General features: G+C 50.2%; 1 protein-coding gene across 2 annotated transcripts; it reads left to right on the forward strand.

Annotated features, from left to right (window-relative positions):
* AXL (AXL receptor tyrosine kinase) lies at nucleotides 1-27116 on the forward strand. Of its 2 annotated transcripts, XM_063109516.1 has the most exons (20): nucleotides 1-72; nucleotides 1236-1458; nucleotides 1792-1892; nucleotides 2538-2714; nucleotides 7517-7597; nucleotides 7734-7849; nucleotides 11262-11472; nucleotides 11782-11921; nucleotides 12573-12723; nucleotides 12935-12961; nucleotides 14639-14771; nucleotides 15058-15149; nucleotides 17113-17208; nucleotides 17341-17418; nucleotides 18911-19003; nucleotides 19386-19507; nucleotides 20141-20250; nucleotides 22832-22991; nucleotides 23559-23695; nucleotides 25262-27116. In XM_063109516.1, exons 1-20 carry the CDS (start codon nucleotides 9-11, stop codon nucleotides 25611-25613), a joined length of 2664 nt encoding a protein of 887 aa, XP_062965586.1. In that variant the 5' UTR covers nucleotides 1-8; the 3' UTR covers nucleotides 25614-27116. The 2 variants fall into 2 exon arrangements, with proteins under 2 accessions (XP_062965586.1, XP_062965587.1); XM_063109517.1 differs by lacking the exon at nucleotides 12935-12961.
* Nucleotides 27117-27285: the final 169 nt, after the last annotated feature.

Here is a 27285-nt window from a genome sequence, read left to right on the forward strand (position 1 = left end):
CCCTGAGGATGGGTAGGATCCCGCTGGCCTGGTGCTTGGCGCTGTGCTGCTGGGGGTTCACAGCCCCGAAGGGTGAGTGATGGGGGCTTTCTGGGTCAGGGCCAGCCATGGTGGGGCTGGGGCAGGAGGGAGAGGAGGCGGAGGATGGATGGCAGGTGGGGGGGGAGGTCTGGGCTGGTTTAGGGAGTTTCCTTGGGACTACAGAAAGGAGAGAGAGAGAGAGAGACAGAGAGACAGAGAGACAGACAGACAGACAGAGACATCCCAACAGAGGTAGAGGCAGAGAAAGAGACTCTTAGAGAGGAACAGAAGGACAAGAAACAGAAACTGGGAGGGTCAGAGACGAAGAGATGGACACGGGGAGGGACAGACAGATGAGGAGAAGCTGAGAGATGGGGTGGGGGCTGGACTTTAGTCAAGGGGGCCTGGGGAGAGGAGCTGAGCTGGGGGTGGCAGGGAAAGAAGGAATCTTCCCGAAAGGAGCACTTAGGCAGGGGGATGAGGAGGGATCTGGAGTCCGAGGCAAAACCCTTGCCACTGTCAAACCCCCTCCCCAACGCTTGTCACTGCCTCACCACTGTCTGCTCCACCTCTGGGGAGGAGGGTCTCTGCCTTTGTCTCTGTCTCTGCCTCCAGCTCTACCATCTCTGAGGGTCTCCATTTCTCTCTCTCTTCTTGTCTCTGTCTTCCTCTCTCCCTGTTCACTAAATCTCTCTCTCTCTCCTCAGTCCCCGTCTCTGACTCTCCCTCCTGCCCTGTGATCCCCTCTTGAGGGGTGTTTTTCTGTTCATCTTCTCCGTCTCTCTCTAACTCTGTTCCTCTCTTTCTCCCCACGCCTGATTTTCCCCGGCTTCTCTGGTGCCTGTCTCTCTGTCTCTGTCTCTCTCTCCTCCCCTTTTCTTCCCCTCCATCCACCAGCCAGATTTGTTAAGTCCCTAGAGACCTTAAGAGAGGGCAGACAGGGCAGGGGCTGGCCCTGCCAAGCAACCAGGGCGTGGGAGGCTGCCAGATTTGGGGCCAACTTCCCAATGGACGCTGGACGCTGGACCCCAGTCCCCTGGGAAGGCTCCCATCCGCCCTTCAAAGCCTCCACCCTCCCTGCTCCCCCACCTGAGGTCACTCTACAACTATGTGGGCCTAAGGGCCTGGTGGGGTCCTGGCAGGGACATGATGGAGCCAAGGAGCCAGAGGGAAGTGGGAGCTTCTAAACCCATCCTTCTCCGTCTCCCCTGTAGGTGCATGGGCTGAAGCAGACCCCTTTGTGGGGAGCCCAGGGAACATCACCGGTGCCCGGGGACGCATGGGGACCCTTCGGTGTGAGCTTCAGTTGCAGGGGGAGCCCCCTGAGGTGATCTGGCTCCGGGATGGACAGATCCTGGAGCTAGCAGACAGCACCCAGACCCAGGTACCCCTGGGTGAAGACGGGCAGGATGACTGGAAGGTGGTCAGCGAACTCAGGTGTCCAGCCTCTCCCTGACCAGCCACAACCCTAAGCCCCTCCTATCCCTGCACCGTCCCCCACCTCCATCACGTGGTGGGTTAAAAGTCATGGGTCAAGAGCTCCACCTGGGTTAGAATCCCAGCTTGCCCACTTGCTAGCTGTGTGGCTTTGAGCATGTGACGGAACCTCTGGGTTTCGCTTTCCTCTTCTGTAAAATGAGTTAATAATAGTACCTACTTCGTAATGCTTATGAGTTTCCAGTCCAGATCCCCCTCTTTCAGTTCTGATTACCCCCTCCCAGTGTCCAGCTCTGACCTCGAATCTCTCTGTCCCTTTTCTTGCCCTGTCAGAATCTTGTCCCTGCAGCTTTCAGACGAGGGACGGTACCAGTGTGCAGTGTTTCTGGGAGGACAGACCTTTGTGTCCCAGCCTGGCTATGTAGGGTTGGAGGGTGAGTTCTGGGGTCAGAGGTCCTAAGGAGTCAGAGGACAGGGGGAGTTCATAAGTCATGAGAAGTCAGGAGTCCTGAGGGGTCGGATGGTACTGGAGGATCCAGGGTATCTGCAAAGGACATACACCCTAGGAATGTCAGAGATCATGTGGGAGGGGGTGTCAGGAAGCTGAGATCCATAAATTATGGGGGGAAGGCCCGGAGATTATATGTCCTGGGGGAGAAGACACCTTGGGGGTTGTTGGACGTCCTGGGGGTCAGACATGTTTGGGTTAAGACATTCTGGGGATCAGAAAAGGGGTCAGAGGCACATGACTTAAACCTTCTCCCCCCCCACCGCCAGGGGCCTCACCTTGCTCGTCCGTAAAATGAGATGAGGAGTCAGACATTCTGGAAAAGAGACATGAGGGGCTGATATCTTGGGGGTCAGACATTAAGGGGGACTCATATATTAGGATCATGTGTCCTGGAAATAGAGGCCTGAGAGACCAGACATCTGAAGGAGGCTCAGTTACCCCTGGGGGATCAGACATGGGGGTAGGAGACGTTTGATGACCAAAGTCTCCAGCATCCTAGAGGTGGGTTAGACACCTGGGGTGCTCAGAGGGACCCCAGCCTTTACCACCACCACCACCACCACGCCAGGCCTGCCTTATTTCCTGGAGGAGCCTGAGGATAGGACTGTGGCTGCCAACACACCCTTCAATCTGAGCTGCTGGGCCCAGGGACCCCCAGAACCCGTGGACCTACTCTGGCTCCAGGATGCTGTCCCCCTGGCCCCAGCCACGGGCCACGGCCCCCACCGCAGCCTTCATGTTTCAGGTGAGTCTGGGGATTGGCCAACTCAGCATAGAGAGCAGGCCAGATGGAAGTGAGAAGCACGGAAGCCCTCACTGCCTCTATGTGTGTCTGTCTGTCCTGCTGCCCTCTGTCTGTCCCTTTCTGTGTTGTCTCTGTTTCTGTCTCTGTCTGAGTCTCTCCATGTCTACTTCTCTGTCCCTATCTCGTTTCTCTCCATATGCCTTTCTCTGTCTCTCTCTTTGCCCTCCATCTCCCTGTTTCTCCATCTTTTTCTCACTTTTCTCTGTGTGTCTGTGTCTTTCTGTCTCTCTGTCTGTATCTCTGTCTGTCTCTTTGCCTCTCTTTCCCTCCATTCACCCCAGCCTCTCTATGAATGGAATTCTTTGTCCTGGATTTCCCCTGAGCTATTCCATGGCCCAAGTGTGTGTCGGCCTGATGCCCCTTTGCCAGCTCTTGACCCAAGCAGGGCACCAGAATCAACCGTGCCCTCTCCCCCACTCCCACCAACCCACCCACCCCTGGCCTCAGTCACAGGGAGGACATCCAGCCCAGGCCCCCTGGGGGTAAAGAGCCCAAAGAAGACAGGGGGAGAAAATGGGAAACAGAGAAAGTTATAGAGAGAGAAAGGAGAAACACAGGAAGGGACAGACAACAGAGATAACCCAAGATGGACAGACAGGACAGGGAAATCTGAGTGAGAGAAACCCTCCCCTTCAGGGTGACCATCCCCTTCTGCATCACACAGACAGGCCAGGACCTCACATGGGGTCACACAGCAGTCAGAAGCAGAGCTGGAGGGACCCTGGACATGGAGTTTCCCCCGACATGGAGGTTCCCCTTTATTGAGGGAGGAGACAGCACAGATGGAGAGGTTCAGTCAGGGCAGGTAGCTGGACCCTAAAAGGCATCAGCTTCCCGCATCCCAACCTGCTGTCTCCACCTGCTAGGATTAGGAGGGGCCTCCTGGTTGAGGGTCTCCTGGGGTGGAGGGAAGTGCCCACATCCCCAGCATTCCAGGGGCCCTGAGTGTGCAAGGAAGCTGTGGTGAGCATGCCAGCCCCCAGAGGGGTGACTCAGGCCCATGGCTCGAGTGGCTGTGGAGGGACAGTGATGGGGCCTGAGTCAGCCTGGCAAGACCAAGGACCAGGAGATGGGGAGAGGGAGGGAGACAGTCCACCAACCCCATCCCAGGGAGGAGGAGAAATGGGGGACTGCAGGTGTGAGAGGTCTGTGTATCAGTGTGCGGTGAGGGGGGTGTCTATGTGTGTGTCTTAGTGTGTGGGAGAGGAGTCGGGTATGTAGTCCTGTCCTCTGGATCTGTGGGTCGGTGTATTGGTCAGCATCAACCTTGGTATAAAGGTGTGCCTTAGCCAGGGTCAACTTCTGTGGATGCATCAATGTGTGCATGTGTGTACGTGTGTGTGTGTCACTAGGTATGTTTCTGTCAGCCTGGGTTTCTGTCCCACTGGGTGTTTGGGTCTTTATAGTATGTCTCTATAAGTTTCACAGAGTTTGCCAGTGTGTGTGACTGAGTACACCAGTGTCAGCCTGTGCCTGTCCCTCTGTGTTTGTGTGTTCACAGCTATAACTCACTGTGTGGGAGTGGCATGGGGGGGCGAGTGGGTGGCAGTGTATTTTGTGGCTATTTTGCACACCTCTCAGGGAAGCACCAGTGTCAGCTCACAGGCATGCCTCTATGGGTATGAGTATGTCCTGGTATAGACTGTCGTTTCCTTGTGGAATCAGGTTGTCTTTGGATAACTTGGTGTGTTTCTTAACTGCTGTCTGTGTATATACTTGTGTGTGTCCATGGATGTCTCAGCGGTGTCTGTGTATATGTCAAGGGGTAAGCATGTTGGTATATGACTCTGTCAGCAGGGACCCCTGTGTCCATGTGTGTGTCATTCACAGAAGGGCAGTAACAACACCCTTCTGCTTCTGTCTGGTCTCCCTGTGTGTGCACTGGCCCTGCTCCCTCTTGATGGATGAGCCTAGGGTGCTTACCAGCCAGTGTGTATATATGTATCTGTGCCAATCTAGGTGCATACGGCAATGTCTCCATCCAGGTGTGTCCACAGCAGGCCTGTGTGTCTATGCAACTGTGATTTTTTTTATCAGTCTGCATCTCGGTGAATGCAGAGTAACCTGAGGGCAGTCAGCTGTGTTTTGGTGCAGATGAAGGTTTGACTGCGTGTTTGTATGTGCCAATGTGTATGTGTGTGAGCAAGTCCACAGTAACTTTCCTGTGTCCTGGTGTGTACTTCAACCTCAATGTGTGTTTGATGCTTGGTGTGTATATCTCAGTATGCAGGGAGGTTTATGTGTTTGTTAGCATCAGCCTAGATGTATATCGTGTAACTAGGTGTTTGTAATCAATGTTGTTGTACACATGTGATTATTTGCTTATGTTTGTCCCAACACCAGCTCATTTGTGTTATGTTTGTGTCTTTTTGTGTATGTGCGTCAATGTCAGTCCCTGTGTGTATACGTGTAAGACATTGTGTATTTGTGTCACTGTGTGTTCGTGACAGCATCAGCCCTTGGGTGTAGCTTAGCAAGTGCTGCATCGTCTGTGTATTTGTGCCAGTAACGGTCCCTGTATGTTTAAGTGTGATTCATTGTGTGTGTGTTGGGGGGGAGGCTGTGTGAAGGAATTTTGTCAGTTTACGTATGTTTGTCTCTCTGACTCAGGGCGTGCCCCTCCGCTCCCCTCCTCCCATCCCTCTCACTCCCTCGGAAAAGCGTGGGGGCCGGGGAGGGAGGGGATAAGGAGTGGGACAGTACATCTGGAAAGCACATCTGGAGTTGGCCTGGCCTGTCACGGAGCTAAAGCGTGCTAGAGGGGAAGAGGTCCCAGGCCCCTTCGTCCCTCCTGTCCCCCTCCCTCAAGGTGCGGCTCTGGGGGCTGGGAAGGGGGGATCCCGGCCGGCCCGAGCACCCAGGCCGGCCGGAAGTGCAGGAGGGCGTCCGTGGTGACTCACGCGGGGGCAGGAATTCTGCGGTCGGAACAGGACCCGGCTTCAGAACCCCCCTCCCGCCCAGGGCTCCTCCACCGGCGGCTCCAGCTCCCGCGCGATGACCCTGGCTGGGTCCCCACGTGCCAGGTGGCTGGACCGGACCCAGGCTCCCCGCCCCCTCTCGGGCTGCCCGCCCGGGGCTGTCCAGTCCTTGCCCGGGCCGCGGGGGCTGTCTTCGCGGGCACCTGACCTTGGCTGGGAACCGGGGCCGCCTGGGCAGTCACAGCAGAGGCGCTTCCCTGCCCACCCCCTTCCGGCCTCTGCAGTCTGCCCCATTCCACTCCCTCTGCTGACGGAGAAAAGGAAACTTTGTGTCTGCAGACTCCCGGGAGTGCCTTCCCTCCCGACCCTGGTGGTGGGAACACAGGCACACACAGAGAAAAAACACAGGCACACACACACAGATAGCACACACAAATATACAACGTCCACAGGTACACACAGGGCCACAAACACAGCCGCTCAGAAACACAGACACAGATGCATAAGCACACGCACATAACACGGAATTGCAGTTACGCTTGCAGACGTAAGACTCGGTGCTCCTTCCATCCCATCACACAGATGTTGTGTGTGTGTGCGCTTCTGTGTGCGTGTATCTGTGTATGTTGTATAGCTGGGTGTGTTGCATATCTCCGTGTGTTTGTGTGTCTGGTGTTTGTCTCTGTACTTAGATGCACCTGTGTGTTTGTGTGTGTGTGTGTGTGTATTTTTCCACCACCGTAGGCAATCAGCTCCCAGACACTCAAAAACTACTCAAGACATATGTGAACTTGCTTACCCATGGAATTCAACATGCTTGCATTTCTACATACACACCCAGAAACGCTCATAAGCACACAGATGTACATGCATAAATTCGTTCACTCATTCAACAAACATTTATAGAGTACCTACTGTGTGCCAGGCCATCCTGACGCAGCAGGGGACAAAACGGACACAAACCCCTGCCCTCCTAGAGCTGACATTCTAGTGGGGGAGACAGACAGTGAACAAGATACCGAAGTGACGAAGTGACGTGTGAAGTATGTTGGGTAATGAGGAGAGCCAAACAGAGAAAGTAAAGCTGTGAAGGGGCTAGATACGGAAGGGAGGTTCCAACTCTAAATAAATAGGGTGGTTAGGGACAGAGTGACTGAGAGGTGTCATCTGAGTAACAGACATGAAGGAGGGAGTGAGTGAGCCATGCAGACATCTGTGGGAAGACTCTTCCTAGCAGAGGGAACAGAAGTGCATAGTTCCAGGGTGGGAACAGGCTTGATGTGCATGTTCCAGAAACACCAGGAGGCCAGTGTGGCAGGAGCAGTGTGAGTGAGGGGGAGAGGTATTGGTAGGAAGCAAGCCTCTAAATGAACAAACACACAACCAAGAGGATCTGCTTCCTTAAGTGTGTGTCTATTAGGTGCCTCCATGTGTGTCTGTGTCTGTGCATGTATGTGAATGTGTGAGTGTTTCTGTGTGTCTATATGTGTATGTATGAGCATGTATGGTTCTATGTGTGTCTATGTGTGTATATGAGTATGTGTCTCTCTCCCTGGGTGTAAGAGTGTGTGTGTGTGAGAGTGTGTGTCTGTGTCTGTGTGTGGCTCTGTGTGGTGGTAGGGTTAGGGCTGTCCTTGCGTTTGAGGATGGAGACTGTGTTCCTAACACCTTGCCCTCCCCACCCCACACTTTCTTTCAAGCCAGTGTCCAAGTGGGCAGAACTGAGCGGGTTCAGGCTGGGTGTGGTGGGGGTAGCCCAGCATGGCCTGGGAGCCCCTCTTTCTCCTGTCTTACACTGGGCCTCTCCCTCATATGACTCCCCAGGCCTGAACAAGACGTCCTCTTTCTCCTGTGAAGCCCATAATGCCAAGGGAGTCACCACCTCCCGCACGGCCACTATCACAGGTAACAGGAAAGGAAGCTGGGGTACTGGGTGTCAGAGGGTGGGGCTTGGGTCAGACGTCAGACTGGGGAGGGGGCAGGGTAAGGAGCTTTGGGCAAAGGCCCCCCAGGGTTAGTCCCTCTCCTCATCTGTCCACAGTGCTCCCCCAGCGGCCCCGCGACCTCCACCTGGTTTCCCGCCTGCCCACAGAGCTGGAGGTGGCTTGGACCCCAGGCCTGAGCGGCATCTACCCCCTCACCCACTGCACCCTGCAGGTGAGACCCCCAGACTTTGCTCACCTCAATCTCGGCCCGACTTCCACCCACACCCACAAACCCCTTTCTCTCCCTGGGAAGCCAACCCTTCCCAGCCTTTGGTGTATTGAGAAGCAGTAGAGCCTTGGGTTCAGATCCTGATTTCACCTCTCTGGGGTCTCAGTTCTCCCATCTATAAAATGGACACAATGATAGTACCTACCTGACAGTCTTGCAAAAATTCAAGGAGTGAATGCAAGTTACCAACTTAGAGTAGTATCTGGAACATAGGAAATGTGTCATAAACTATTAGCTGTTTTTTGGTATTGGTAATAGTAACTCTAGCCAGAGCAAGAGCTCTGAGACAGTAGGGTCTGAAGCCATCTCTGTCCCCACAGACAGAGAAGTCCTGTGCTTCTCTCCAATTCCTGACCATCCTGGATCGTCACTGTCTGGGGGTGGGTCTGTCGCTCACTGGCCTGTGGGCTCTGTGAGGGCAGGGTAGGAGCTGTCTCAGTCACCACGGACTCCTCCCGGCACAGGGCCAGACTTAGAGTGGGGACAAGGATACATGATAACTGGGTAGGAGCTAGACCCAGGCTCTGCCCTGAAGTTGCTCCTACTCTAGAATAAGAAAAAGAAAAACAAAACATACAGATCTGTAAATACAAAGCCCAGTCTGGTCTGAAGTTCTCTGAGATCTGGAAGTTGGAGATGAGGGTGAGACAATCCCAGTGATGAGAGATGACAGTAATTAATAATGACCGACTTTTACTGAGTATCAACTGTGTGCTAAGCCTTGTGTTAAACCTTTGTACACACCTCCTCATATGTTTGTGAAGGGGGGTCTATGGACACACCCATTTTAGACATGAAGAAACTAAATATTTAAGCAACTTGCCCAAGGTCACAGTGCCAAGAAGTGGCAGAGTTGGGATTCAAAACCTTGTCTCACCAAAACCATACTGTGTTCCTAACCTCCTCAGAGATCACTTAGAGCCAGTGCTTGATTAAACAGGAACTGTCTTTCTTATACTTACGTGCCCTGGGCACAACCTCATTCACTTGTTATTTTAACCCTAGAAGATCACGGGTTGGGGTTGGGATCCCAGCACCGGCTAGCCACCAAAAATAAATAAATAAAAAATACCAGAAGATAGTGGCTGTTAATCTTCCCATTTTCATGGTGAGGAACCAAGGCCCAGAGAGAAGTGACCCCTCTCTTCCCGTGGCTAGAAGGATAAAGCTGAGATTCAATTCCACTGGCCAGCCCAATTTGGGAGACCTCAAATGCCAGGTCAGGCATCGACTGCACCCCCGCCCACATCCATTAAGTGTCCCCAGGAAAGCAGAAGTGTGTTCTCTTCCCTTTCCAGGTCTCACTTCCTGCTGTGCATGGGCTGGGGTTGAAGGGTCCCAGAGGGAGGTTCACAGCCGTCCCAGGGAAAAGAGAAGTGGGAGTAGGTACAGGAGGCTGACTGTCTGTACCCGTCTCCCCTCTGTCCTGGCAGAGGTTCCTCTTCCAGTCTGTCACTGCAGGTCAGAGAGTACGCATGGGGACAGCCTCACTCCCTCCTGCTACTCACCATCTGCCCCCTCCTCCATGGGTCTCGTGGTGGTGTTGTCTCCCCACGTGGGGGCTGTGTGACTTTGGGCAAGCTTCGGAACCTCTCTGGGCCTTGGCTTGCTCATTTATAAAATGAAGATGAGAAAAAAAATTGAACTCACGGTGGGGAGTGGGGGAGTCAATGAGTTCATCCAGGAATACAATTGACAGGAAGATGGCACATACTTGGCACTCAAGAAATGTTAGCTGTTGATATTATAATGTGTAAACCAGTTTACATGCACAGTATCATTAAACATCATACCTTGACAAGTAGGGACTCTGATGCCCATTTTTCAGGGACAGAAACCGAGCCTCAGAGACATTAAGACACTCACCCTGGGTCACACAGCAAATAGCATCCAAGCGAGGACTTAGACCCAAGGAATCTGGCTTCAGAACCCACACCCCTAAGCAGTAAGTTCTTTTCCAACATACTGTGTGTCACTGTAGTTGGAATCCCCAGGGTGAAGGCGAGGCCCTGGGTAGCAGCATTCCTGAGGTGTGTGGCTATGAGTTTTGTGGTTGTGGTGGCTTTGTGGTTCCATGTGGCAGAGCTGTACAGATGTGTACCTCAGCTGTGGCCTCCTCCATCCTGATTGTGCCATTTCTGGGAACCAGATAGGTGTGCAAGCCTGTACCTGCTGTGCAGAGGTGTGCAGAGTTTGACACTTGTTGCCAGGCAACCATACACACATAAAATAATAATGACTGCATAGTCAGTCTTCTAAACGCTTACATGCACCAACTCAGTCAACCCTGCAAATTAGGAAGCCACTGGTGCTACCCCATTTTACAGATGAGGAAACTGAGGCACAGAGCTAGGCAATGGCACAGCCTCCATTTGAGCCCTGGATCCAGCATCCATGCCCTTTCTTCAGCACTAAACTACACTGCTTCGGTGGGCAGATAAGAGGTATTGTTACTGTTATTGATGTTCTTCCCATAAGGAGAGAAAAGGCCTTGGAGACAGAATGGGCTTCAGGTCCCAGCTTCATCAGTGACAATCTGGTGACCTTGGATAAGTGATTCCATCTCTCTAGGCCTTAGTGTCCTCATCTGTATAATGAGGTATATGCATATTACCTAGCACAGCACAACAAAATCAATGTGAGGGTCGAATGAACTCAGATTTGTAAAGGGCTTAGAATGGCGCTCAGTAAATGCTAGATGTGTTTTTTCTTTTTTTCTTTATTAAGATAACAAATAGTGTGCATAATCTTCAGTATACACCTAGAGTGTTTTCCATGCACATTCACCCATGTAACCTCCATCCAAATCAAGACACAGATCCTTCCCAGCCCCCAGGAAGGCTTCCTCAGACTCCAGAGATGACCACTCATGATCATGACTTCTATTGTAGGACATTTCTATTGCCTGTGGTAGAATGTCATCTAAACAGGATCTCACAGCATCATACTTTTATTTATTGTCATGACACTATTCATCATCGTTGTTTTCTCAGTGCTGACCACCTGCCAAGCCCTGCAGCATGCTTCAGGCATAACTACATTTAATCTTTAAGCAACCCTGTAAGGCATTTGCTTCTCTAAGCCCCCATGTTCCAGATGAGGAAATTGAGGCTCAGAGAGTGAAAAGAGTCTTGCCAAAGGTGGCTTTTGCAAGTGGTGACAGAGCCTCATCATGTAGCAGTATGGTCTCCTTGCTTTACAAATGCTGGTGCCCATGTTGTCCTAGCATAAAGCTACAGCACACATATCCTTACAAAGTTGTATAGTCACACTAGGATCACCACGATCCAGAATTGTGTAACCACCTCGTGTGATTGTGTGGTCATCCTGTCTTCACACCCTTCTCTCTCCCCAGGCTGTGCTATCAGACGATGGGGTGGGCATTTGGCTGGGAGAGCCAGACCCCCCGGAGGAGCCCCTCAGCCTACAAGCATCTGTGCCCCCCCACCAACTTCGGCTGGGCAGCCTCCATCCTCACACCCCTTATCACATCCGGGTGGCGTGTGCCAGCAGCCAGGGCCTCTCACCCTGGACCCACTGGCTTCCCGTGCAGACACCAGAGGGAGGTAGGAAGGGCTGGGGAGGAAAGTATCACTTACTGCCTTGCTGAAGTTTGCTTATATCAGTGCCACCCCCAGCATCCCCTCTCAGTCCTTTACCCCATGTGACCTCAGTCTCCTTCCCATCCAGTCCCTGACCTCTCAGCACTGCCCACTGGCATCTCTCCCTACCTCTACCCTGAGCTTCCGCTCATGTGAGGCCTGCACAAGTTGCCCACATGCATGCCCTTTTCACCCAGCCCCCGCTTCCTGGGAACAGGGGAGGGGGTCAGGAAGAGATGGGGGTGCCAGCTTCCCCTCTTCCCTGTCCTCCAGTGCCCCTGGGCCCCCCCGAGAATGTTAGCGCCGTGCTGAATGGGAGCCAGGCCCTCGTGCGTTGGCAGGAGCCAAGGGCGCCCCTGCAGGGCACCCTGTTAGGGTACCGGCTGGCGTATCGAGGCCAGGACACCCCTGAGGTGGGTGCTGCTGGTTGGGTTGGGGCAGAGTGGCTGGGGGAGGAGGGAGATAGGCAGAAGAAGATGGCAGGGCAGTCATGGACAGTTGTGCAGGTTGGGTAGTACACAACTGCACTGCACACAGTTCTGGGGGGCCTCACATTCACATTCTGGGGAGGTTAAGGGAGTCCAGCGGAGGGGTTAGGGAATGGCTATTTATACACGATCACAAAATCATTTCAGCAGACTTATATTTACTATGGCAATTTTACATAGCATCTTGAGGAAAGGGTGCCTTTTCCTATTTGGAGGTGGAGAGAGAGGATGGGAAATTAGAAGGGAATGGAGATCTGGAGATGTAAATATGAGAATTCAGTTCTCCAACATTTATTGAATAGTACTGTATGCCAACCACTGTGCTAAGGAATTGAGGAGACAGCAGCCAATGAGACAAAGTCCCTGCCCTGGTGCAGCTGATATTCTAGTGGGCATGGGGATGGAGAAATGGATATGAAAGGATGGGGCATGAGAGATGGAGGAGAGGAAGAGGTTGGGGATGAGGGGTTGGAGGATGAGGGCTTTGAGAAAGAGATGAGGAGTTGAGGCTGAGGGTGAGGGCTTAAGAGTTAGGGGCCTGGGGTTCTACCCTGATGCCACTTCTGGAACTTCTAGGTGCTAATGGACATAGGGCTAAAGCAAGAGGTGACCCTGGAGCTGCGGGGGGATGGGCCTGTGCCCAACCTGACAGTGAGCGTGGCAGCCTACACCGCTGCTGGGGATGGGCCTTGGAGCCTCCCCGTGTCCCTGGAGCCCTGGCGCCCAGGTAACTCCAAAGCCATGTTCACCCCCTTTCCACCTACTCATAAGGACTTTGTCTCTCCCTGATGCCCTGACTTGCTCCCTGTACCTTTTAGTGTTACCCCAACTGAGGCCCTGTTCTTACCCTAAGCCTTACTGGGAGCCTCCCTCACTCCCTCACCTGTGTCACGCCAAGCTCTCTGAGCGCATCTCCCCTCTGTCCTTTCTCCTCACAGGGCAAGGACGGCTAATCCACCAACTGGGTAAGGGCTTTCGTACCCCCTCTTCTTCCTCCATCCCCTCAACAGCCAGTGAGGGCCCTATCACCACACGTGGACTCTGCATATCTCTTTGATGTTTCTCAAACTAATCACTCTAACCCTCTACTTCTTGGGTCTTGTGTGGTCCTTGCTGGAGGTGCCTAGAATGGCCCAGCACATTATAGGTACTCAGTGAATGGTGGATGGATGGATGGATGAATGGATGGATAGATGGATGGATGGATGAATGAATGGATGGGTATATGAAGGGTGGATGGATATATGGACAGATGAATGAATGGGTGGGTGGGTGGATGGACGGATGTGGATGGATGGATGGATGGATGGGGTATCCTCCTCACATCCATCAATCTCAAGTATTTCTCCAACAATTCTCAAACATTCCTCCTATACCCGTTGCACCCTCCTAGCCTATTATAGCCCATCTATTGTAACTCAACCAATTATCCTTAAATACTCCTCACACGCCTTCCTACATTTCTTCACACAGCCTTTCCACACTCATCCCTCCTTTCCATACATCTCATTATAATCCTTTATTCCTCACACATGACTCCCAAACCCATTGCACACCCACACTTCTCCTTCAAAAATTCTGCACACCTGGTACACACTCACTATACCTTTCACATTGCAAACACTGAAAAGCATCCACTCCACAACTGTCCCACATCCTTCAACTCCCTTGTAAAAAACTCATCCCACACTCAGACACCACTTCCTCACCCCTCACCAATCCTAACCCATCTCAATCTGTGCACACTCATGCTGAACTCCTTGCACACTCAGCACATAACCACCCTCCATTCCTTACATTCCATTCTGCTCCCGCCCTTTTTGCACACACTTCCCATGCACTGCATACTCTTCATTTGCCCTTCTCACATCTTCTACATGCACACTGCATGCTCCTGTCACGCTGAAGTTACATCCTTAAAAATCGTTGCTCACTCCTTGTATCTAAAACTCCTTGAGTATTTCTCACTCCTCACACACCCCAAACTCCTCCAATAGCCAGTCCACACTGCGTACACTCACCACGCCCCTTTGCACATTTATTTCACCCTCATTCCTCACTTTATGAAAACGCTTTTACAATCTTCGCATACTCCTCAAAGATATTCCTTAGTCCTCCACCAGCCTTATGGTCCTTGTGGGTTCACTGCACACGCCTCGTGCATCATCCTACACTGCATGTATTCTCTTCTCTACTCACCTGTTTTTCCACACCCAAGTCCACACTCCTTGCACAGTCAGCACATATCACACACACACAGCTACATGGCTTGAGATTCGCTCACACTCATTCCACGTTCATCCAGCCCTCCATACACACTCATAACCCATTCCTCATCTCTCCCTTCCATTCCACACTCATTGCACACTCATTGTTCATTCCTCAAATATACATCCCACTTTTAACTCACCCATCCTACAAATATCACACTTCTTCTACTTCAGTGCACAGTCATATCACATCCATCGCATGCCCTGCCCAGCCCAGTCTCCTCAGTCACGTGAAAGCACCCATCACAAACCTCATCAAGTATGTCCATATCTTATTCCATGCGTCCTGCCTCCCTCTCACATCACCTCCTTGGGTACCAGGGGCTGGATCCAGGGCCTCAGTCATGACCTGTCCCCCATGCCCCCTGACAGTGAGTGAACCCCCAGCTCCTGCCTTCTCATGGCCCTGGTGGTATGTACTGCTGGGAGCAGTTGTGGCCGCTGCCTGTGTCCTCATCTTGGCCCTATTCCTTGTCCACCGGCGGAAGAAGGAGACCCGCTACGGGTGAGTTGGGACTCTGTGGGGAGGCTTACGCGTACTGGGATGGAGAGGTTGGAGGCAGGGAGACCAATGAGGAGGCTGGTGCAGGAGAGATGACCAAGAACCAGAATGAGGGCAAGGAGGTCTGGGGAATGAATAGAAGGCAGAAGGTAGCAGTTCAAGACATGCTCAGCACATGCTGGAGGAGAGGGTAGGCAAGGCTTGGGGCTGGGATGGGGTTCGCTTTCACTTCGAGGGAAGGAGTTCCACATAGTTCTGCCCTGCCCTCACCTTCTCCCCATCCCCCCAGAGAGGTGTTCGAGCCAACGATGGAAAGAGGCGAACTGGTAGTCAGGTACCGCGTCCGCAAGTCCTACAGTCGCCGGACCACGGAAGCCACCTGTGAGTGAACCCAGTCCCTCCCTTCCCTGCTCTGGGGCTAAGAGTGTAGAGAATTGGGCCTGCTGGGCCTCTGTAGATGCATGAGACAAAAAAAATTCTGAAGGCATTGGAATATTAGAAGAGTAAAACCACAGACTCTGGAAACAGTGGAATTGTGCAACCAGACTTTAGGATAACAGAATCTTAGACGCAGTAAATCTTAGAAACACCAAACCTCAGAGCCATGGAATCTTAGAAGAGTGTAATGATGATGATGATAATGATGGTGATGAGATGATGATGATGATGATGATGGAGATGGTGTTGAAATGAGATGATGAGAATGATACAGTCTTGAGATTGGAAGATGATGATATGAGATGATATGATGACATGAGATGGCAGCCAATCCTAGTGCTTCCTATGTGAGAGGTCCTGTTCCAAGCATTCTACACATGTCACCTCACTTAATCCTGGGCACTTACCACCCCCACTTCACAGATGAGGAAGCTGTGGCACCGAGTGTTCACATAACTTGCTCAAGGCCACACAGCTTATAAGTTGAATAGCCAGGATCTGAGCCCAGACTGTTTTGCTCTGAAATACATACTCTTAACTGCCACACTCTACTGCCTCTTTGAATTATAGAATGTTAGAGAGATAGAATCCATCTCGGCCTAAAGAATTATAGGCTCAGTACTATAGATCCTTATAATTTTGAAAATCTTAGAACTTTAGACTCTCTGTTAGAGGAGTGTAGAGTCATGGAGAGTCCCAGCTAAGGAGGGACCTTGGAGGCCACCCAGTCAAATATCCTCATCTTTCCAGTTGAGGAAACTGAAATCAACAAAAAAAAAGGGATAGAGCTAGTTCTCTTCTTAGCACACAGCAAGAAGGCTTCCAGGTCCCCATGAGGATGTTTGGAAAGGGTTGGGAAAGACATTTATTTAAGAGAAGGAAGCAGCAGCAAGGAGGTCACAGTGATTTAATGCAGTGATATACAGCAGCAGTTCTCAAAGTGTGAGCCCAGTTCCCTGGGGTCCCTGAGACCTTTGCAGGGGGTCCATGAAGTCAAAACTGTTTTCATAATAATATCAAGATGTTACTTGCCCTTTGGTACTCTTATTCTCTCACAAGCATTCAATGGAGTTTTCCAGAGGCTCCCTGACCTGTTATCATTCTGATGGTTGATGGAACATGTGCTTGTATATTTCTCTGTTTTAAAAGTCTATCAGTTTTAATGCTGAATACAGTAAATATTGAGATGCGTGTGTGTGTGTGTGTGTGTGTGTGTGTGTGTGTAACCCACACAAACAAAAGCTCTTTGTAGTCCTCAATAGTTTTAACAACGTAAAGGGGTCCTGAGGTCAACAAATTTGAGAATTATTACTATACAGCAATGAAAATGAATAAATTACAACTACACAGAACAACAACATTACAACTATCTCATAGACACAGTGTTGAGTGAAAGAAGCCAGACACAAAAGAGAACATACTATGTGATTCCATTTTTATAACATTCCCAAACAGAGAAACTAATCTATTGTAAGAGAAGTTGAGAAAGTGGCTACTCCTAGGAAGGCAAGTCATGTTCTGTTCTTGACTAGGTGCTAGTTACACAGTTGTGTTTGGTTTGTGAAAATCCATTGGGCTGCTCACTTATGATGTGTTCAGATTATTCTTCAGCACAAAGAACTATTTTTAACAACTGGTACAGCAGATGCTGACCAATCAAGGAGCCCACCGGAGCAACATCGTAGCCAGGCTTTAAACCTTTAGTGGCTGGAGGAAGGTCCGGGGGGTCTAGAGGAGGAGCTAGTGTAGGGGTAGTGAGGTGCTCCAGGCAGTAGCTAATTTTGAACCAGTGCAGAGTATTTCAGTACTTCAACAATGGGTATATCCCTACTGGTGAGTGTCACCTGAATGTCAGCTCTGCTCCATGCTCCACTCCCCACACACTCCCCACCCCCACCCCATGCAGTGAACAGCCTGGGCATCAGTGAAGAGCTGAAGGAGAAGCTGCGGGATGTGATGGTGGACCGGCACAAGGTGGCCTTGGGGAAGACCCTGGGGGAAGGTGAGTCCCCCCAGGACATGCACATCCGCCTGAGCCCTGAGGTCCTTTACTTCCCCACCCCCCCTGGACTGTAGGAAATACAGTCCCTATGGGCCCCCTGAGAAGTCAGTTTCTCCCTCTGGCCCTCTACAGGAGAGTTTGGAGCTGTAATGGAGGGTCAGCTCAACCAGGACGACTCCATCCTCAAGGTGGCTGTGAAGACGATGAAGAGTGAGTCAGGCTGTGCATGCATGCACACACATATGGGACCCTCATCCCCTAACTTGAAGCCCCTTCCCTATGCCCCTGAGGAGACAGGAGAGCAGAAAAGTTAACAGCAAATTAGCCGTAGCATAGAGCCCCAGTGTTTCCAGATAGGGAAGGGAGCCAATGCCAGGTACTTCAATAAAAGGAATTGAATATGGGGAGATTACCACAAATGTGGAAGAAGGACTGAAGAAACCACTGGGGGCTGTGAGGCAACCTGGAGTTTAGCAGCAGCAGGAAGTCACTTCCACTGCTAGGCCTGAAGGGCAGAGGGAAAGCAGTGTTACCAGAGCCCATGGCCAGGAATGCCTTGCAGCAGTTGAGACCACAGAGTTAGGGGCTGCCCTGTGGGAGCTAGAAACACAGGGGAGACACAGCCATCATCAAGGCAATACCAGAAGCGGAAAGAGAGAGGGTGAAGTACCCTGGTTTCTCCCCTCCTCCGTCCCACCTGCCAGTCTCCCATCAGTGCCTACCATGGGCAAACTCCAACAGGAAGCCAGTTGGAAAGGGAGCCTGGGAAATGTAGTCTTCAGGGCCAGCCCCTGTAATACAAAGCAGAACAGGGGAAGATCCAGAATGAGGCACACCTGGCTGCATCATTTACCAGCTGTGAGATCTCAGGCAAGTGACTTTCTTTCTCTGAGCCTCCCTTCCCTCATCTGCAAGAAAGGATCATAATGTCGGTACTTCCTATGGCTGTTGGGAGGCAAAGCACTTAATGTTGTGGGTGGCATGTAGTACGTGCTGCTAATGCAGACTGTGACTATATTATTTACGTTATCAGAGAGGGCAGGAGCCAGCCTAGAGTCACATAGAGTCCCTCCACACAGGGAAGGAGAAGCACAGAGGATTTAGGCTGGGGCTGGAGGTGAGAGAGGAATGACTTTTTTCCTGAATTACAGGGGTTAAAATCTTGAGCTATGGAGTCATCATTCATTCATTCATTATTGAGCACTTCCTGTGTACTAGGTTATGTTCTCGACCTGGATTTGAACTCCAGCTGTGCAACCTTGGGCAAGTCACTTTGCCTCTATGAGCCACAGTGTCCTGAACTGTAAAACGGGATAATAATTACCATGTGGGTCCCCAGAGCTGTTGGGAAAGTTCTGGGAAGCAGCCTGCTGTGGTAGTGAGCACCTGTACTCTGGAGCCAGATTGCCTAGGTTTGAATTCTGCCTATCCCACTTCCAAGCTGTGTGTGCCCTTGGGCAGGTTCCTCAACCTTTTTATGCCTTAGTTTCCTCATCTTTAAAATGAGGATAATAATGGTAGCATCTCAGAGGATTAAATGAGTTAATACATGTGAAGCAGAGTACAGCACCTGGTGATTACTAATCATGTTTGATGAAGATGAGATGATGATGATGATGATGATGATGATGATGGAGGAGGAAGAGGAGGGGAAAGAGTCCTCCCTCCCCTCCCCCTCATCCATGTTCCTTTCTCCCCCAAGTTGCCATCTGCACGAGGTCAGAGCTGGAGGATTTCCTGAGTGAAGCTGTCTGCATGAAGGAATTCGACCATCCCAACGTCATGAGGCTCATCGGTGAGGGAGGGGCAGATTTAGGTCTACAGGCCACACCAGAGGGAAGACCCCGTCCTCTGGCACTGAGAAGATCAAACCTCCTGGCTCCCTACTCCCTCCTCTTTCAGGGTCAGCCAGCTCCCCCCTCCTACTCTTCCTCAGCTTGGAATGTGACATCTGACCATTCCCAGAAATAGCTGAGGTCCCCAGGAGGGCTCCGGAAATATCCCTGGGAACTCTGCTGGAAACGGCTTCTCTGAAACTCAGTCCTTGCCACTCCTCCCCCTCCCCAACAATGGGGTCAGGTTTGAGGGGGAGGGAGGAGAGGCTGGAGTCTTGCTAGGAGTGAGGCTTGGCTTCCCCTTTGCCCACCTGGAGTGACAAGGCTGCCTGGGGGGCTCAGGCGTCTGTTTCCAGGGTTCTGAGCGAGAGGGCTTCCCGGCACCTGTGGTCATCTTACCTTTCATGAAACACGGAGACCTACACAGTTTCCTCCTCTATTCCCGGCTCGGGGACCAGCCAGTGGTGAGGAGCATTTAATCATCGGGTCCACAAGTATTAATTGAGCACCTACCAGGTATCCAGCACTGCTCAGACATTGGGAAAACCATGGTGAGCAGGAGCTCGCTCTCATGGAGCTTGTCTTCCAGCGGGGGGACCAGGCATAAACAAGCCAACAGATACATAAGCAAGAAAATTTAAATGCTAAGAAGGAAATACAGTAGGATGACTGACAAGAAGCCCAGGCAGTTAGTTTGGGTGGACAGGTAAGGCCTCACCTCTTTAGAGGACCTTGAACGAAGAGCTGGCCAGGGGGATGTCAGGAGATCTGGGCAGGAAGCAATCCCAACAGAGGGCATAGCATGGGCAAAGGCTCAGAGGTGGGAACAAACATGGCTTGTCTGAAGACCAGGCAGGAGGCCCCTGGATGGGGTGTATGTCAAGGGCAAGAACAGTAGGAGATCAAGCTGGAGACAAAGGCAGGAGAGGATCATATAGGGCCTTGTAGGCCACTGAAGGGGGATGGATTTAATTCTCAGAACCATAGGAAACCACCCCAGGCAGAGCTAGGCACACACAGGAAGGGAAGGAGGAAGGGAAGAGGGATGGACCCTGGGGACTCTGCTGACCTCTACTTCCCCCTGCCTTGGCCCTCAGTTCCTGCCCACTCAGATGTTGGTGAAGTTCATGGCAGATATCGCCAGTGGCATGGAGTATCTGAGTACCAAGAGATTTATACACCGGGACCTGGCTGCCAGGAATTGCATGTGAGTGTCGAGCCTTTCAGGGACCCCCCACTCCTTTTCAGAATGGAAGTGGGGCTAGACATCCCTCAGGGCAGAACTCAGGACCATGATAGAAAGGTCAGCAAGGGGCTCTGGGAAGGCTTCCTAGAGGAGGTGGGCCCTGAACTGAGATCTTGAAGAATTATTTAGATGTGAAGATAGAAGGGACGAGCTCAGTGCATAGCATGAGATGAGCAAGGGGGCAGAGGGGACCAAGGGAGGCGGTGACATGTGAGCCTCATCTCTGTCCCCTTTTATGCTGAGTGTCTTGCCTGGGGGTGCTCTTGGGGAGGGGCCACATTGGGTAAGGAGACCAGACTCCCCACCAATGCACAAGCAGAAAATAGGACAGAACCGGAGCTAAGGGGAGGGTGAATGGTGGAGGTTGCAGAACCACATGGCTTAGAATATTTGTCTCATTCAAGGTTGGACTCATAGAAATTGGACCAGGAGAATCAGAAAATCTTCTGCAAGATGTGTAAATGTTCACAACTCTCAGGAATATGGAAATGGAAATTTCTTCCCCCCACTCCCAATTATTCATTTTGAAAAATTCCAGTCCTAAAGAAAAGTTGAAAGAATTGTACAATGAACACCCATATACCCTCCTTGTTAACATCTTGCCATATTTCTCTTCTTTCTCTCTCAACCATTTGTAAGTTGCTGAGATCATGACACATCACCCTAAATCTTCAGTAGGCAGCTCCTAAGAATGAGGACTTTCTCCTAAATAATCACAATTCTGTTATTGCAGCTAAGAAGATGAACAATAATTCTGTAACTAACCTAATATCCAATCTGTATTCAAATTCTTCCAGCTGTCCTCCAAAATGTCTTTTATAACTAGTTTTTCCCCTGAACCAGGGTCTAATCGAAGTTCCTGAATTACTAGTTGCTATGCTCCTGTAGTGTATTTTAGTCTAGAATAGGCCCCAATACCACATTTTTATATTTGTATGGCATATTCTTTTGGATGAGGCAAGACCTGTTGTCTTGTAGGATGTCCCATATTTAAGATGTGTGCATTTCCTTGTGGTGGTATTTCCCTGTTCCCCTGTCCCCTGTGATTCCTGCAAACTGGAAAGTAGATCTAAAGGCTTGAATAGATTGAGCCACAATGGAAATTGCTTTATTTCTGTAAGTCGGTCTGATTCTTGTCAAGTCCTCAATGTAACAATGACACTGAGAATCAGGACAGACTAGTGTTATGCACTTGTTGAGCTTTCAGATAAGTTATTAAATATTGAAATAGTTCCTTACCAGTCAGCTATTGGCCACTACCCCAAACCTCTGCATATTCCATAGCTACCAGTTTAGATGCCTGAATATCAACCCTCTACTCTCCCACCATGACCTGCTGGACCTCCCCCGGAACCAGCAGTTAAAGGCTAATTCTTGACAGACCAGGGGCCTCCAAGATTCATTCTGATTGGTCATTGCCCAAGCCCATGACCCTGGCTAGGAATCATCAGTTCTTAACAAAATAGAATCCCAGAAGCTCAGGTGTAAAAATCACGGAAGCTTCTATTTATATAAAGCACAAAAACAGGCAAAAGTAATTCATGCTGTTAGAAGTGAAGATAGTGGTTATCCTTGGAGGGGTACTTACTGGAAAAGAGCATTGGGGGACTAATGATGTGTTTCTTTTCTTTCTTTTTTATACTTTAAAAAATTGATGTATATTTTACATACACTAAAATACACACATCTTAGGGCTAGCCAGTTAGTTCAGCTGATTAGAGCATGGTTCTGATAACACCAAGACCCAGGGTTCGATCCTTGTACTGACCAGCCACCAAAAACATAAAATAAAATACACACATCTTATGTGTGCAACTCAGTGAATTTTTACATGCATATAGACCTGCATAACCATCACTAGATCAAGATAAGAAACATTTCAAAGTCAGCAGGTTCCCTCATGCCCCTTCCCAGTCACTACCCCCAAGCGGGAAGCACTGTTCTGACTTCTGTCACCATCATTAGTTTCACCTATTCTTAAAGGTAATGTAAATGAGATCAGACAGTTGGTACTCCTTTATGTCTGGCTTCTTTGGCTCATCATGACATTTCTGAGGTTAGTTCGTGCTGTTGTACGTATCAGCAGTTTGTTCTTTTCCTTTGCTGTGTGGTTTTCCATTGCATGGATGTCCTGCGGATGTTCTGCTTCTTAATCTGGGTGCTGGTTACATGGGTGTATTTGTCAAAATTCAGTGAGCTGTTCATATGATTTGTGCACATTTTTATACATATGGCATACTTCAAGAAAACTTAAAAAAAAAATCAGGGAATCACACCTAGGAAGCCCAGGAAGGACCTTAAATCTGGCAAAAAGCCAAAGCTGGTGAAGGCCCTTAGAAGTCCTTTGTCCCACTCTCATTTTACAGAAGGAACAGAAGGAAAGCAATTATTTCCCAGACTGGGGCAAGAATTCGGGAGACAGATCCCTACCTGCAAGCTGAACAGTGAGAGCAGGAGGTGGAGACATGTCTGAGAGTCCGGGCAGGCTTCCTGGTGGAGGTAGCCGATGCCCTGACTCTGTTCCTCTCCTCAATCTGGGCAGGCTGAATGAGAACATGTCTGTGTGTGTGGCGGACTTTGGGCTCTCCAAGAAGATCTACAATGGGGACTACTACCGCCAGGGACGCATTGCCAAGATGCCAGTCAAATGGATTGCCATTGAGAGTCTGGCCGACCGTGTCTACACCAGCAAGAGTGATGTGGTATGTGCACCCTCACCAGGAGTGGGGAACCATGGGAGGGCATGGCCTGACCATCTCACGCCATGCCTGGGCAGCTACAGGTGCAGGGCTCACAGGGACATGTGGGCTTCCCTGTGTAGGGGCCTGCCCATATGGGCTAGGCATGTCTGAGGATATGGTGGGCATCTGTGAGTGCTGGTGTATACGTGCCAGGGACATATACAAACCCACATGTACATGGTGGCAGTGTGGACAGTTTACGTTAGGAGAAGCAGCAATGACAGTGCTTGCATGCGCCCGCATTCACACAATGTGTACAGCCAGAGCATGGAGGGTGACACATGAGATCACGTATTCATGAAGTGTGTAAACGTGTGCGTGGATAAGCATATCTGTGTTTCCATAAAAGCTACCTATATGTGTGTGTGTACCTGTGCCAAAGTATTTCTATGAATACCTATGATGCACCCCTAGGGATGGCTGTGAACACATGTGTACATAACTGTGAGTGTACCCATGAATCCGTGTGTTGGGGGGTGTCTCTGTGTAGGAGAGACCCTCTAACTCCCTCCCTTCTGCCCCTCACAGTGGTCCTTCGGGGTGACAATGTGGGAGATTGCCACACGGGGTCAAACCCCATATCCAGGAGTGGAGAACAGTGAAATTTATGACTACTTGCGCCAGGGAAATCGCCTGAAGCAGCCTGTGGACTGTCTGGATGGACTGTGAGGACTCTAAGGACCCCACCCCAGAATTCATTCCAACCCCTGAGCATCCCCCATGGCCCTCTAAAACCTTCACGGAATTCCTCAGAATGTTCAGTGACCCACTTGCCCCCTCATCAATGCTCTGATCCACAACTAGCCAGTGGGGTGCAAATTAGTTAATTGTCCTTTCCTCCTTTGCCTTATGCATAGAACACAGACTGGATCAGCCCCCTCTTCTATCAGCCAGGTATCCTTGGGCAGTGAATAACTGCACAGACTTACCTGGCAGCCCTGCCTCTGGGACCCCCACTCCCAGGGTCTCCTAATTCATCCCATACTCCTGAGCATCCCACACTTCCCCCAGATGCTTTTCAACACCCAGGACTCTCTGAAAACTTTAATTTGTTTGTTGATCATCTCCAAACTCTCAGGTCTCCTCTGAGATGTTCACATGCTTATCAACATTTGCGGCATCAGGGCATGCAGAGAAGGGCATGACATTTAGCCAGCGCTTTGAGGGTAAAGAGAGGATGTTGCTTGGGTCAGGAGGAGACAGCCTGGGGCTTCAGACCTCCCTGGTCTCCTGAGGTATTCTAAGAGCAGAGGGGAGTAAGAATAATAGCTAACATTTTATCGAACTTCGAAAGCACTGTTTTAGGTACTTTGTATGTATTAACTCATTTGACCCTACCACAACCACATGAGGTAGACAGGCATCATCATTATTCCCATCTTGCAGATGAGAAAACTGAGGTCTAAAGGGAGGGGAGTCTTTTGCCAAAGGTTGCACAGCTAGTATATCAGTTATATATATCCCCAAAATCTAGTAGCTTAAAACCACAAATGTGTATTACCTCACATAGTTTCTGAAGGTCAGGAGTCTGAGAACAGCTTAGCGGGGTGATTCTGGCTGAGGGTCTCTAATGAGGTTACAGTCAAGATGTCATCTGGAGGTGCAGTCATAGGAAGGTTGGGACTGGAAGATTGCTTCCAAGGTGGTTTACTCACATGGCTAAGGCAGGAGGCCTCAGTTCCTTGCCATGTGAACTCTGCCATAGCACTGCTTGAGCTTCCTCACAACATGGCAACCCAAGAGAAAGTGCAAGGAGGAAACCACAATGCCTTTTATGACCTAGTCTCAGAAGTCACAGGTACCATCATTTTTGCTGAATTAGAAGCAAGTCACTGAGTCCTGCCCACACTCAAGGGAAGGGGATTTAGTCTCCATCTCCGTATTTTAAACCAGCACAGCTTGTACATGGCAGAGCCAGACTTTGATGCTAGAGTCTGTCCTGGGGAATCACACTGGGAAGCTTTGCTATAGCAAACCCTCTCTAGAATACCACTCCATACCCAGACGGGTTTCCCAAGATTCTTCCCAAATCCTGAGTCTTCCAGGACCACCCCTCCCCGGAACTCTTGAGAATTCCTGAATCTTCACAGATGCTCCCAAATTGCTGAGGTTCCCTTCAGCTCCCTGAAATGTCCCCAATCTCCTGAGTGTCCTAAAATGTCCCCAAACTCCCAGAATGCTCCCTTTTTGAGCCCTTGCTCAGTCTCCCATGCCTCATTTTGCTGCCGTAGGTATGCCCTGATGTCCCGGTGCTGGGAGCTAAACCCCCGGGACCGGCCAAGTTTTGCCGAGCTGCGGGAAGACCTGGAAAACACGCTGAAGGCCCTGCCCCCTGCCCAGGATCCTGATGAAATCCTCTATGTCAACATGGATGAAGGTGGAGTTCATCCTGAACCCCCTGGAGCTGCTGGAGGAGCTGATCCCTTAACTCAGCCCGACCCTAAGGATTCCTGTAGCTGCCTCACTGCAGCTGAGGTCCATCCTGCCGGACGCTATGTCCTTTGCCCTTCCACAGTCCCTGGCCCAACTCTGCCTGCTGACAGGGTCTCCTCAGCACCCCCAGGGCAGGAGGATGGAGCCTGAGACACCCTCCACCTGGGACTCCCTCTCAGGACCCAAGCTAGGCACTGCCACTGGGGAAAACCTCACTCCAGGCTTTATCCCCAACTGCAGCCCCTATCTTCCTTCCTATCCCACCTTCATCCCAGACAGATCCTTTTCCTCCTTTGCACCATAGCATCATCCCCATCTGTAAAAGGATGGGGTTGGACTGCAATCTCTAAGGGTCCTCCCAGGTCTAACATTCCAAGGTTCTAGATTCTAAGGTTCAAAGAGTCTAGATTCAAAGGTTTCACAGATAATACGAGTCTTTGGTTCTAAGGACCTAGAATTCCAAAGTCTCTAATTCTAAAGTGCTAATGTTCTAGACTTGGAAGTTCTAAGGCCTACTATTCTAAGGCTCTGAGATTCTGTGGCTCTTGATTTTCTGGTTCTAAGATTCTTGACAAGACCCCGAGATTTTAGGTTCTAAAGTTCTAAGATTCTAGTTCTAGGATCTAAGGCTCTATGATTCTAGATTTTATTTTTCTAAGGTTCTGAGTCCTTAGGGTGTTAGATTCTACATTCTACAATTCTCAAGATCCTATAATTCTACACATGAAGGTTTTAAGGCCTACTGTCAATATTTGATATTCTAAGGCTCTTAGAGTCTAGATCCTCTGGCTATAAGATTCTAGATCACAAGATATCAAAATTTTATCTTCTCTTCTCAAGTTCTATGATTCTAATGATGGTCAACTGTAGTTTCTGAGGCTTTATGATCATATATTCTCTTGTATGAGATCCTGGATCCCAAGGGTCTAAGATTCTAGAATCTGCAATTCAAAAGTTCTGAGTCTAAAGATGGGGATTCTAAGCTCTAATGGTCTAAGATGTGATATTGTAAGTTTAGTCTGAGGACCTAGATTCTCTAAAATTCTGGATATATGCTCCAAGATTCTAGATTATGAAACTCTAAGATTCTAATGTTCTATTCTATGTCTCAAGGCACTCGAGACTCTATTGGTCCAGATTCTGGATCCTAAGCATCTAAATTATAAGACTTACAGTTGTGACTAACTAGACACCAAAGTTCTAATCGTTTCTAATGTTGGACACCTCTAGGTTCTATGCTGCCTTTTGCCTTTCTAAGAGTAGTGTTAAGGGTCCAAGAGTGCACATTTATAAAATCTTAAGGTTCTAGGCACTGTAGTTCTAAGACTCAAATGTTCTGAGTTTCTAAGATTGTAAAGGTTCACAGGTCTAGAACATTAGGTACGACGCCAAGGTTCTAACCTTATACTGTAGTATTCTTCTCTGTGCCCCTTCCTTTCTTAGCTGCCTTTGCTTTCTCCTCCCTCAATGTGAGGATGTACCCTCCTCAAGCCTGTGCAATGCATTAGGGATGTCTCCTTTCCCCCAGGGGATGGACGATCTCCCTCCTTTTGGGCCATGCTGCCCCCAGAGCCAGTCCCTCATTCCTCGTGTACAGAGTGTAGACTCTGGTGCCTCCAGAGGGGCTCAGGACACATAAAATTTTGTAATCACGCTCTGTCTCCATTCAGTTGTGATGTGGCCTCTCTCCCTGGCAATTCAGTTCCTCCTCATCAGTAAAAAGAAGGGTTTGGTGGGGTCTTGGAATTCTCTCCTCACAAGGGAGGGTAGAAATGAACATACACATAGATAAAAAGACAAAAAAGCAAAGAAATGCAGACTC

The sequence above is a fragment of the Cynocephalus volans genome, chromosome 10, assembly GCF_027409185.1.
Source record: "Cynocephalus volans isolate mCynVol1 chromosome 10, mCynVol1.pri, whole genome shotgun sequence".
NCBI lineage: Eukaryota > Metazoa > Chordata > Mammalia > Dermoptera > Cynocephalidae > Cynocephalus > Cynocephalus volans.

Excerpts from the sequence above, each read along its gene's own strand:
- AXL (XM_063109516.1), top strand. The coding sequence starts at position 9 with ATGGGTAGGATCCCGCTGGCCTGGTGCTTGGCGCTGTGCTGCTGGGGG. Across the intron at positions 73-1,235 it reads GGGGTTCACAGCCCCGAAGG|GTGCATGGGCTGAAGCAGAC; the intron begins GTGAGTGATGGG and ends TCTCCCCTGTAG. Across the intron at positions 17,209-17,340 it reads GGGGAAGACCCTGGGGGAAG|GAGAGTTTGGAGCTGTAATG; the intron begins GTGAGTCCCCCC and ends GGCCCTCTACAG.